The following is a 12,760-nucleotide window of genomic DNA, read 5'->3' on the forward strand; positions in this document are numbered from 1 at the left end:
TGGAAAATAAACTCTGTACTATCTTATTATTGCATATACATATAATCTATTTGTAAATATGTAGAACCTTCTCTTCTATCTCTTGGTTAGGTTAAGGATTAGGTCCCTTGATTGTAGTATCGTAGTCGCCAGGTGAGTAATACGACTGCTTTTAATTATGAAAACGGCTATGTTGCTCTTTCCTCAACGTCAAAAAGTTCCCATAAAGTATTTCAATGGGAACAACGAAAAAAAAATTTTCCAATCAAACAATTCGATAGCATTAAGATTATTTAATCATAAAATTAGAAAGCAAAATTATTTAAAAGGAAAAATATACTAATGTAATGAATTACTTCATTCGCGACAATTTCCTTATCAACTTAAATGGCTGGCGCCTTAAAACGGATTTGATGTTCACGATCACGGTGTTGTTGAGATAGAAGATGAATGCGTAAGTGCGTAATATTTTCGAGAGACTCTTGGCACAGCAGGCAAGTAGTTGAATTAATATTTCCGTCGCTGAAAAATATATAAATATACAAAATAAATTTTGAAAATTTCATTACAACTGATGTTGGAGAGAGATTATAATACTGCACTCTTCTATAGAATATGTTTTTAACATATTCTTTACTGTATTTACAAGCATTATCACAAATGATGATGATGACAAATTTAGTGCACACTTTCCCGACAGAGCTGATTGCTTATATGAAATGCAGTACAACAAACTCCTCCATTAATGACTTTTACAATACATACAATTGTCGTAAACGGTGCAGTTCTTCGCAATGCGAAGTCAACGAATGGATGCGATCATATTTTTCGTCATATAATCGGGGAGCGAGTAAAGGCGGAAAAAGCGAACGTTTACCATATAAATCTGTAGAATCTGTAATCGTTTCTTCAGCAAGCTTTTGCCATTTATTGTCGTTAGGACCGCCGGTGACGTCAGTATATTTGCGATTTTTACTTAAAAGTCTTGAATAGATAAATAGTTACGGAGAGGTCTATTAAAGTGCTGGATCCAATGGTCACCATTTACCTGAAAATGAGCTTTTGAATTTTAGCCGTTAGCTTTTCGCATTCCTTCTGGTGGATGGCAGGCCGTTCTTGATTGGGTTTTGTGAACAATATTGTATCCATTGAATATCGAATTTGATTAATCTGTAAAGATATAGGGAAGCATTCAAAAGTAATTGAGTATACTTGTGTCATATACCAATTCTATATCATCTGGTAACAAATCTACATCCAAATTCAGTACTATATCATGTTCCTTGTAGAGGGATTCAAAGGTTTCCTCATCGCAGCCTAAGCTGAAAAAGTAACATGAAGTAAAAAACAGCTCTTTGTATGTTTTTTTTTATAATGTTTCGTCCATCGAGAAATCTAAATTTTGTGGTTCGACGTTGAGAGGCTTTCCTAAATTTAATTAAAAACTAAATGTAATATAAATGTATAAAGTATTTACCCAGCAATAATTGAGACATATTTCGTGTGCTCTTTATTACATTTTAGTTGCATGGTTGGGCAAAATAGTAAGGTCATTAAAGCACAAAACCCATGGATATTTGGCATTAAAGTCGTACCCCGTATGACCAGGTTATCGCCATTCGGGGATTCCGTAATACCTGCAGCGACGGTTAGACGTTCATAGGCATCTTTAGGATCAGGATCGATTAACATAAAATTGACGGAATCTCGTTCCGCTTGTACGGCTTTACAATTGCCTACACTTGTTGCACTATATATATTTGTTTCGATGGGACTGAAAGGCCCTCGCAAATGCAGTGTTCTTGTGCATAGTTGTTTAGGGGGAGGTTGAATGTTCACGTCCAATTCGGGATGTAAAGAGCGTAAATAATCCTCATTTTGCCTTGAATGTTCATCGTCTAAAAATCGATTTGCAACTGATTGTTTGCGTAAGCGGAAATCGTGGTCAGTCTGAGGCGAAAATATGCCTTTAGAAATGTTTTTCTTATGTACAATTGAAATTATCTATTTTCTGGATACCTTAGACATTAGATTTTCATCCGAGTTTCGCGCTAAGCCCTTCTCCACAAGAGTCTCATTCAAAGAGCTATCCTCTTTCTTGACGATCACATTGGCAACTCCCTTAATCAAGGAATACACCTCAATTTCTGTTGGACCAGCATCGGCATGTTCTTGCATCAATACCATCGCTTCGTCTACCCACTTCTCAGTAGGAGATAATACAGCCGAAGCTTCTACTAAGGCCAGACGACATTGGAATAAACGTGGGGGTATATCAGCCAAATGTTTGGAGTAATTAGAAAAACGTCGCAAATCGTCTAATTTGACAATTGACTTATTACCGAAATCGATGAAATGTACCTAAAATTGAATCAAATTTTTTGTATTTGCAAGCACGATCTTATCATGAAGTACCTTAAATTGTGTATGTTGACGCGAAACATGAATCACATTTAACACTTTGGCCCGGTGAAATTTCTCCTCAAAATGAGCCGAGAGAAACATGCCATTTTTTATTTCAGCAGCATTCGAAAATCGACACTTCTGAAGCTCATTTGGATCGTTTAATAGTTCATCTATTTCGCGCAAACGCGGCATCTCCGATATAGGTTGGAAATAGAATTTACTACATGTCTCAATCTTCAAAAATGATTGCATACAAATATTATCAAGTAGTTTAGGTTAAGCATATCAAATGGTAGGAGAAATTATAGTTAAGCGTCTTTCAGCGCTCATTGTACACAGCAATGCAATATGAATGTATTACACGTGAATTGAAGTTAACATGAAAAATTATGCATTCGACTTACATGAGTTATGTACCCGGTTATGTTTTTCTGGAAAACCGAGGGTAAAACTACTAATTCCACATTTTGAATATGCCTATCGGTCGGTTTAAACGTACCATCGCACATATTTCCCAAACCATATCTTTCAGCATATTCCCCTTCTTTCGAGCTAAATAGGTATTGATTTTATATAGGATGTAAATGTAAATAAAAGTGTGTTAATATCAGCTAGAGAAGGAAAAATTGTGACTTACTTCATAACATTTATTTGGTGGCGTATATTTAATGAACGTAATCGCAAGGCTTTATAGACATTAACGTCTACTAAACCGGGCGTTTTTATTTGATCATCCTCGTTATCATTACCACCAATGATTCTATCTTTAAAAACAATAAACACTTTTTCAGAGCCTGACTGAAAATGTACGTCAATCTTTTCCGGTTCGATATCAACATCTTTAAATAGCTCTTTTATTCGTCCAGTATACAGCTCGCCTATATGTCGTGCTTCGAAATTTGAAAACATTACAGTATTACATGGATCGTGGCCGCACAACGTATGATAAATGGATCTTTCTTTTTCAGGCCGGGTTATTCTAGAGCGTGTAAAATAATTGGGATAGAAAGCACCGCTAATAATAATCTTTAAAATCATGGCCTTCTCCCAATCCAAGCTACTTGAAATTATTCGGTAAGTGGGATTTTTTTTAATCCCGAACGCCGCCAAACGCTCTTTCAGCTCAATGACTAATAAATGCATTTCCCTAATACTGCGTATATTTACGAAATTTCTACCAGCCCAAGATAGCTCATCGTGTTCATCACGCCCTTCATCACTTTCACTTAACGAACTCCATTCCTAAACAAAATTCTCAAAATGTGAAATAGAAAAGGATTTCGTAGATAAACAAGCTCACTTTATATGCATTTAGAATGGCTATTAAATCTGAGCCCGATCCATCAGCCCATTTAAGTTTTTGTACGAAAGCCGATATTTGGTTTTGTCGCTTATAATGCTGAGTTTTAAAAATAGACCGAACACTCAAACCAGCAGCTATTGGATATGTGTGGAAAAGCAAAGTTATCATTTGAAAATATTAAAATAAACGTTATTTCATACTTACCAATAATTATAGACTCCTCTAAAGCACCGAAAACCCAGCCCAAAATCGTTAATCGTGTTAAACGTACATCCAATGGCATTAAGGCCATTACGCGCCCCATAAATGAAATGTCACCGTCTTCAATAGAGTAAATATCGTTGGCATATTTGTACAGGGCTCCGACTTCTTTTAAAATAGTTATCGTATTTTGAATATCACTTAAATTGGGAGGGTTCATGGATAAACCAAGCACCGTGCTTGGCGAACCCATTTCAAGCAGTTTTGCCTTTAAAACTACATTCTCCAAGGGACAACGTAACATCTCTGGTGTGCTAAATTCGTCCAAGTATTTCTAAACGCAAAAAATGCAAAGAAATTTTATTTATTTCATAATTTTATAACATAAAATCATTGCCTCATAGTAATGACGTGGTAGTAAACGATAAACACGGCCGTTCATTACGCGCCCCGCTCTACCGGCGCGTTGACGACAATTCGCACGTGAAGCCCAATGTAATTGTAAAGTAGTAAAATTCGTTGATGTATCAGTTATCAGAATTTTGGTCAAACAAAAATCAATCACTAAAGAAATGAGAATTCGAGTTCATTGGAAAGTCAGAAGTTGAACAGATTTAAAATAAGCGGAAAGGTTGATCACCGTATTTGATATCTGGCACAGTTATAGAACTTTCAGCTATATTGGTAGCTAGTATAACTTTACGATAGCCGGGAGGAGGTCGATGGAATATTTTTACTTGTTCTTCAGGTGATATAATGGAATGTAAACGAATTGGGCTTAATTTTGATTTATTCCTGAAATCAGAATGAAAAGTGACGCAACAATTAATTTGAATTCAATTTACAGTCGCACTTACAAGTCGGCGTCATTCAACTGTTCCAGTCTCTTATACATTTGATCTATTTCATTAATTCCTGGTAAAAATATTAGAATTGCTATCCTATTCGCGTCCATCGATGAGTCTGGATTAAAGTCCGCCTCCTTTTTCTCAATGCTATCTATGACAATGATAAGCTTTAAAGCCAAATTATACATTTCCACGTCAATTCCGGGATTCTCAAAATCCACTGTCGCTTTCTAATTAAAAGAAAATTTTTTAAGTTTGTGCGTAAAATTTGATAATAAAATATTTCTCACCTTGGTATTGATGCGATCTAAATCAGATAAATAGAATTCTTTTACTTGATATAAACGGCGTGCATCAGAGTGAATCACTGGAGCTGGTCTATTGAATATTTTAAAATATTGCGAAAACTATAAAAATAAACGTTTATTACTCAATTAAATACACACTGTTATCTGAGCCATTTTCGCCTTACTTACTTCTCGCACATCCATGGTGGCAGACATTAGAATAATTTTAACATTTTTCGAATTGGTTACCAATAGACGTCGAACTATTATTAGCAAAAAATCCATATCTTGGTCACGCTCGTGAACTTCGTCTAAGATGACGTGTGTATAGGGGAATAATGTCTTCTCACGTATTAACTTTTGCAACAAAACACCAGTTGTACAGTAGAGAAGATGGGTGTCATCAGATATATTTGCGTGAAGACCAACCTATTTTAAATAGAGAATAAATACTCTCCTAAAAAACTTTATATGAAAAAAAAAATGTATTTCATACAACGAACCTGATAACCCACGACAGATCCTTCTTCCCATTTGCGTTCGCTGCAAACTCGTTTAGCAATAGACATGGCCGCTATTCTTCGCGGTTGCGTGCAAATAATTCTGCAATACTCGCGTCGACGATAAGCTTCATCCAGAATATATTGGGGAACCTTAAATTGAAGAAATCGAATGATTAACAATTGACTAAAGCTAAAAATTGAATTTTTTTCCTTCCTATAACGTAAACGTTACCCACCGTAACTGAACTTTTTTTGATAATAACACAGCTCTACCTACAATGTGCCTATTATGTAAAAAGGGTTACATTCCAGCAAATAAAATTATTTAAATTATTTTCCCATAACTGTTCATTATGTATTCCAAAAATTTTTCTTAACACGATTTGAAGGTTCGTAAGGCTAAACAAACGTCTCATCTATTTTTTATGCTATATTTTGAGATATTCAGTTTATTTGGATTATGTTATTGAGATAGGTGGCTTATATGTCCAGCTTGTTGATAACTTATGTAACTCTAGTATTATATGTATAAGACTTATTGATTCAAATCAAAAACCAGCAAAGAGAGAGTTGCAAACTTTGCCTGATTAAACGGAAATCTGAATAACTTGGAAAGTAAAAAGTATAGGAAAGCACATTGTCGGTACAAAAGCGCATATTGGAAGTAAAAATCTTGTAAAAATTTATAATTAAATTATTCGAAGATTTTATATGTTTAATTCGGCCGAATCTTTGTTGCTTCACATTCCACACATGCATGTAATTCAATGTGGCTCTGATCATCTTCGGCGTGATTTTGATATAAATGTTCCATACTCATCGGCACGAGTTTAGATGGACTTTGTAGAATAAACGATGCCTACGTGATTTCTTTCTATTTATCATTCGACTGTTAAAATATGAGATTTTGGTTGTGGGAATATACTTGATGGACAAAACCTAATCATTAGGTACTGGACGTGCATATCATGAACGGTCAAATACATTTTGTGCACATATGTAACCCGTACAAAAGAGTTTTAAGCAGCTGTCTTACTTAAAAAGAGAGATAGAAAAAATCGGGAACTTGTCATCTCTATTTGACAACAATAGACTGTAAACAAATAGTCGATCACCGAATGTAGCGAACATTTCCAGATTTATAAAAGTCGGTCGTACAAGATATCATTGCAGGAATATTAAAAATGGAAGCGGCTGTGTTTGAAGATTGCTACACGCTACTGGAAAACTTTGTGAATAATGGTAATCCGCACTTTCAATCGTTTTGTGAACAGTGGAAATTAATGATGTTTCAACATATATACGCCGTTCAGTCTTCAACGATTGAAATTATACAAACAACAAATGCAGTATTTCATATAGCAAAACGAACAATATGCGGAAGAGACAGCGCTGGACGCAAAATTAAAGCAGCACTTGATAGTGAGCAACGTTCGGTTTTAAGACGTATTGGAGGATTGTACTTAATGTATTCAGTATATTTTAAACAGCCAACAAAACGATACGTAAAAGTTCAATTAAGTCTACGAACTTGGAAGGAATTTACCACTTTCGTGGAATCGATGCCCTATTTGCCTAATACCGACGAAGTTCGTTACGTCTTCTGGAAATTATATCAGTCTGATGCTTTTCGATTTACTGCAGTAGACTATCATTTGGGTTTGGAAAATTTGGTCGAATACGATCACATTGAAGAATTAGAAAACTTGGATAGCGATGAGCGCCCTTCACGACTGCATTTAATGTATAAATTACATGAATTGACGGAAATGCAAGATAAATTGCCAGAGCTTACAAACATGGAAGATCAATACAATGAACTCAAACGAAAAATTTCCGAAAGTCAGCAAATGTCACACCAGGCCTTACCACCCACAAACGTCTTTTATGAAATTAAAAATGTTTTCCAGACAATTCAAGATTTGATATCAGTGCCTTCTTTAAATATAGAAAACTCCAGTGATTGCCAGAGTTCGAAACAGCAGTTGAAGAGGAAGGCAGCTGGCTTTGGAGAAGACAAAGAGGAAAACTATTCGTCGGAAGAAACCCGAAAAGGCTGTGATGCGGCAGAGAAAGGGGGATATAAGCGCTCTCTTCGAAGGATGTCTAGCCGATCAATTTTTGTTGAAAAGCTACCTGATTACGTATTAAATGATTTAGACAAATCGTCCGACGAAGAACAAAGTCATGAAGAGATGAGCGATATTAATAACGAAGACGGCGAAAAAGTTAATAAATAAAATTATGCTTTAATTCGCATAACTTTGGGTTTTCACTTGCCTGAGTAGTTTTTCCGCAACCGGTGTCACCTTCCAAAATAACAACAGGATTCTTACGAATTGCGTCAATGATTTTCTCTTTTGCATCGTATATAGGTAATGAGGAATCTCGATTTAAGTCAAACACATAACGCTCGTAAATACCACCATCGACTTTAACAGGCTCGGTTTCTTCTCCCAGATCGTCAATACTGAAATTGGCGACTTCAGGGTCTTGATTACTTCTATGCAATTTTTCATTAGTTTCCTTGCAATCGTCATGCTATTAGTAAAATATAAACAGAATTAAGTGATAAACAACTACATTAAGGTCACTAATGCTTCATACTCTACGTAATTTTTTCAATGTTTTACAGTCCTCAGGAAAAATCGGGGCATGCCGCTTTAACAGTTCAAGTGCTGTTTTACTGGTTGAGGCGACTTCGTCTCTCGGTCTTTCTACAGGGGCTGTTCGCGGCACAAAATCTTTAGAGATATTAAAGAAATCTTCAATTTCGTCCATTTGAGCACGGTTAAGAGAAATCAACTTTTTTGTACAATAACAATAAAAAAAAATTTAGAGCCGGCTGTTTGTCACTAGTTATTATCGAAACATAGGAACACTAATCGATAATAGTGTTATAAAGTCGGGTAGCTAGGATAAGTAAATTTTCCTCTATATATAATTTCCCAAATACTTGTCTAAATCATTCACTTCTTGTTAAATTATAATTTATTAGAGATATCTAAAGATAATTTCTGCAAAGTATTTCTAATTTTGATTAACCAGCCCTGCATGTTATGAAAATATCTAATAGGATTTTATTTATCTGAGGCTGGTATCTCTGTGCTCCCGCTAATTTTTCGAATCCCGTTATAAAGTGAATTTTATGTTAAGTGACCCCAATTTTTCGCACAAAATTTGGCCGAAGGTTTTTAAAAAAGGAAGAAATTATTAAAAATGCATAAAATGCCATTAAAGCTTCCTGCAACAACGTGGAAGCGTAATTTACCTGAAGAAGAAATATTTAATTCGACACTAAATACATCCAACGTGAAGTGAGTGTCAAATAAAAAAAAAAGCTGTTAGCTGGTATCATTGCAACAAAAAAGTATAGCTTACGACAAAGACTTGTGTGACATTTAATAATGTCACCAAAGTCAGCAAGTTGTTGAAGTATTCCAAATATTTCTAGGCGTTTATTTTTGTAGAGAAACCGACAAGTTCATCACTTTATTGGATGAAGCAGCTGTTTCTTATCGCAATGATTGTCTTGAGTTAGCTGATGTTATGTACAAGGAAGCTAAAAAATGTTTGACGGCTCGAGTAGATTCAAGTACTCATACTAAGGTAGAAAAAAAATGCTCATAATAAACTGTTTGGACAGGTGGAAAAATGAAGTTGTTGTAATTCTTTTAGGGTATGCATTTAGTGGATTCTATAATATTGAAAATACCTAGAGACTCATCTAGACTAGTATGGGCGCTTAAGACCCGAGGTGATTTCAATTATCAAAGTGGTTCTTTTGAGGTAATTTCCGAAAAATCTATAAGCAAGCAAATCTGTTTCCAAGAAACATTTCCGAGTAAAGTGTTTTGAAAATGTTTTTTTTACAAAAAAAAAAAACATGTAGTTTATTAATTTTCAAATACCGAGTTTAGCATTACAATTAAATTCCCACTAGTTCTAGAAATCTTGTGTTTCAAATTGATTGTTTATATATGTCACTTATTACTTGCTATAGTTTGCTTCGAGGGACTATGAAATATTTTTAGAAGCCTGTGCAAAAGGCAACTCGGAAGTCGGGGTATGTTGCCAGGTGTATGGACGTTTAACGATATGCATGTATATGACGAAGCAACAAATAAAAAGCAGAAAATATTTAATTGAATATCAAAAATGCAGATGTAAGATGCTCACTCATGTGTTCTTTTCAGAGAAGCAGTTAAATATTATCGTTTATATATATTACAGCTAAACTTTCATTCGAAATCTTACAAGGCCAAGTATTTGGTAAAAACATATTAGAAAATACATTTTGGTTTGTATCATTAATTCACCATAAGTTCTTTCTTTAGCTGAACTAGATGAACATATTAAAACTTTTGAACCTCTAGTGAATAATATGGAATGTATTGTTGCGCCCGCTATATCTGAATCGTTATACTTTCTCACACCTTATAATGGATTCAATGGAAGTTCAGAGATACCGTTAACTTCAGCAGCATGTGGCTATCGCAAGTAATTTAAAAATTAATTAATTAAATTATTTCATGTTTTCCTATAATTTTTTAATGACATTTTATCTTCGTCCGCTTCTTCCGCCTTTTCTTTTCTTTTTTTTTCAGTGACAGTGTTTACGCGAAATCAACTATTCCGCAAGGGGCTGTTCTGTTTGTCGAAGAACACTTTTATCAGCCAGTGAAATTTCCTTTTTTACGTTGCGAGAACTGTCGGCATTATACGACGCTGTTTTACACTTGCTTAGAGTGCCGTTACAAATGTTACTGCTCTCTGCTTTGCATGGAAATTGATAAACCTTTTCACCAATATGAATGCGAGGGTTATATGCAACTTTCGCTGATTTTCCTAGACGCGGCCAACATATTTCGCCTATTCTTACGAATTTTGTTTTTGTTAAACGATCATGTTTTCCATAGAAAAATATTCCATAAGCTAAAAACAGGTGGCCAAGTTTTGAATGCCATCTATCACATGCTAGGCAGCACAATGCTCTTTGGAACTCGTTATTTGGGGCTTATAAGAAACAAACCATCGTATGGAAGTCTATCTAGTATACAGTATTCGACTGTAATTACCACCGCTTTTCGATTAACTATTTTCATTGAGAAAAAAACCAATATAATGGAAACATTCCTAAATAAACTTTCAATATCGAACAAGCAGAAAATGATCGTCGTAGGCGCGCTACTTATGCGTTTACACTCTAACATTTTGCTTAACTCATTTGATATTGAATACGTTGGATATTTGACGAATTTTTCTCTTCTTAACGGTCCCCAGCCGGACGTGCCGAAGTATATTAATCCAATACGTGGCATCGTCGAAGATATATACGAGTTTTATAATATTGATGTTGAAAAAGATATAAATGAACGAAACGATGACATTATAAAATGTGAAACACCAGTTTGCCGAGCTGCATCCGCCATATTAAATTGGAATCATATAAAAAATTGTACTCCGATAGATGACATTCTCTCGATATTCAAGGATAATATAATCATGATGTATTTTAACCCTGAATTGAGCTCTAAGCAATTAGAGGAGAAGCGTGCCCAAGACCCCGAAATAATAAATGGTCATCTCGCCCAATTGGGCAGTGATAAGTCACGCTTTGAATTTGTGAAAGGATGCGCTGATCTTTTTCATAAGCATTTCACCGATTATTTTCTTCCAATGTTTGAATTTCATCCGCATCTTTCGGAAGTGATTACTTTATATTGCCCTACTCTGAGAAGGTTCAAACATTCTTGTGTGCCAAATGTCCAAGTGATGTAAGTTATGAAAATCACCTTGGCACGAATCATTGATATATAATATGAAAGCAGACGTGCCATACCAGATCAAGAATGAAGTCAACTAATCACATTTTTTGATTTTAAAATGTTTTCCTTTTCATATATGCGTCATAAATAGGGTTCTAAATAACGGAGTAGTTATAGGGAAATCGTTACGCGAGATAAATGAGAATGAAGAACTTAATATAGCTTTCAAGGCCCATTACTTAATGCATACACGTCCAGAGAGGAAAAACTTTTTGAAAATATTTAACACAAAGTGTAACTGCAAATCCTGTCAATTAGTTGAAATTGGAGAATCGACGGTAGGTGTAAAATTATAGACGAAGAAAAAATTAAAAATTAAAGAAAAAAAAATAATCTTTAATTTCGTGTAGAACATACGACTTGCAATTAAGTGTGATAAGTGCAAAGACTTGGTAATAACTCCGGCCCACAAAAGTTGTTCCGAATGCCAAACTTTATATGCGGATTTGTTAGCTAAATATTGCTCAACTATACGTCTTCTAGAGAAGCAACTAGAAGCGGCTACGGAATCTAACGGTGGAGAGAATAAAGAACGTGAAGTTTACGTTCTACAAACGATTCTACTTCGCCAGGCCAAACGATGTTTTACCCAGCAAAACGAAATTTCTGTAAATATTGAACTACAATATGCGCATTTCTTGGCTTTAAAAAGTAAATATTTGGTCATTGATTTTGATATTGATTGATATATATCTCATTTTTCTCTAAATATATATCCATGTAGATTTTGCCCAACAATCCTATGATTTATTAATGGAAGTCAAGGAAAAGATATTAAAGTACTACCCAGAGCGCATAATATGGTTCACATTTTATGCCTTTATCCTGGAAACTATTAAAGTTTTATTACATTACAATTTAGAAAAGCTGTAAGTAGATGTACTTTGTACTTTGGTATTATTTCGTTATATATATTTATTAACTTAAATTCAGCAATTATTGTACGTTATCGAAAGATGCTCTTTTGAATCTTTGTCGTCTTGGCATTTACATAATCAAGGGACAAAAAGAAACTTTTGAATTTTATGAAAAGTTTGACACTCACGGTATAATATTATTGGAGGACTTAAAAAGGTTCTTTATTTGGAAGAAACGCATTATTTGTGAAGGTACTTTTTTTGAATTTTGATGTCTTAGCCGCGTTCTATTAATGTTTCCGTAAAGCTTAAGAGCTAAAGTTTGTAAACAATATAGATTATCTTCTATTTATGTAAGTTTAGACTTGGGATTCCTGTGTGTCCTGTTGATATGTTATGCTTTCCCTAAGAATGTAAATAGCGTAATTAATTTTTTTTTTCTCGATAATTACTTTCCTCATAAATATTCATACATTAATGTGAAATTATAAAAATCAAAAAAGAAAAAGTAGAGTTTGACGATTTTTTATAAGCGCTTTCTATTTTAT

General features: G+C 34.5%; 2 protein-coding genes across 2 annotated transcripts; one reads left to right on the forward strand and one right to left on the reverse strand.

Moving 5' to 3' along the window:
• Positions 1-75: 75 nt before the first annotated feature.
• On the reverse strand, positions 76-8,344 carry LOC119641703 (probable ATP-dependent RNA helicase spindle-E). The gene is made up of 19 exons (XM_038040494.1): positions 8,135-8,344; positions 7,808-8,068; positions 5,528-5,677; positions 5,214-5,453; positions 5,028-5,144; positions 4,747-4,967; positions 4,530-4,684; positions 4,287-4,453; positions 3,893-4,223; positions 3,686-3,822; positions 3,023-3,627; positions 2,790-2,937; positions 2,395-2,619; positions 1,999-2,340; positions 1,457-1,929; positions 1,205-1,301; positions 1,028-1,149; positions 745-963; positions 76-501 (listed from the first exon to the last, which is right to left on the reverse strand). Exons 1-19 carry the CDS (start codon positions 8,306-8,308, stop codon positions 363-365), a joined length of 4,323 nt encoding a protein of 1,440 aa, XP_037896422.1. The 5' UTR covers positions 8,309-8,344; the 3' UTR covers positions 76-362.
• A 402-nt stretch (positions 8,345-8,746) lies between these two features.
• LOC119641704 lies at positions 8,747-12,760 on the forward strand. The gene is made up of 11 exons (XM_038040495.1): positions 8,747-8,844; positions 8,998-9,136; positions 9,206-9,316; positions 9,531-9,693; positions 9,761-9,799; positions 9,865-10,027; positions 10,135-11,304; positions 11,447-11,633; positions 11,706-12,006; positions 12,080-12,224; positions 12,289-12,760. The coding sequence occupies exons 1-11, from the start codon at positions 8,747-8,749 to the stop codon at positions 12,482-12,484; spliced, it is 2,712 nt and encodes a 903-aa protein (XP_037896423.1). The 3' UTR covers positions 12,485-12,760.

Source organism: Glossina fuscipes, unplaced genomic scaffold (genome assembly GCF_014805625.2).
Source record: "Glossina fuscipes isolate IAEA_lab_2018 unplaced genomic scaffold, Yale_Gfus_2 174, whole genome shotgun sequence".
Lineage (NCBI taxonomy): Eukaryota > Metazoa > Arthropoda > Insecta > Diptera > Glossinidae > Glossina > Glossina fuscipes.

What these genes read in the sequence shown, in the direction of transcription:
- LOC119641703 (XM_038040494.1), bottom strand. Translation starts at nt 8,308, where the DNA reads ATGGACGAAATTGAAGATTTCTTTAATATCTCTAAAGATTTTGTGCCG. An exon ending in CATTGAAAAAATTACGTAGA is followed by an intron (nt 8,069 to 8,134) that starts GTATGAAGCATT and finishes TTTTACTAATAG; the next exon opens with CATGACGATTGCAAGGAAAC. An exon ending in TACCACGTCATTACTATGAG is followed by an intron (nt 4,224 to 4,286) that starts GCAATGATTTTA and finishes TTTTGCGTTTAG; the next exon opens with AAATACTTGGACGAATTTAG.
- LOC119641704 (XM_038040495.1), top strand. Translation starts at nt 8,747, where the DNA reads ATGCATAAAATGCCATTAAAGCTTCCTGCAACAACGTGGAAGCGTAAT. An exon ending in TTGAAATTGGAGAATCGACG is followed by an intron (nt 11,634 to 11,705) that starts GTAGGTGTAAAA and finishes AATTTCGTGTAG; the next exon opens with AACATACGACTTGCAATTAA. An exon ending in CATTACAATTTAGAAAAGCT is followed by an intron (nt 12,225 to 12,288) that starts GTAAGTAGATGT and finishes ACTTAAATTCAG; the next exon opens with CAATTATTGTACGTTATCGA.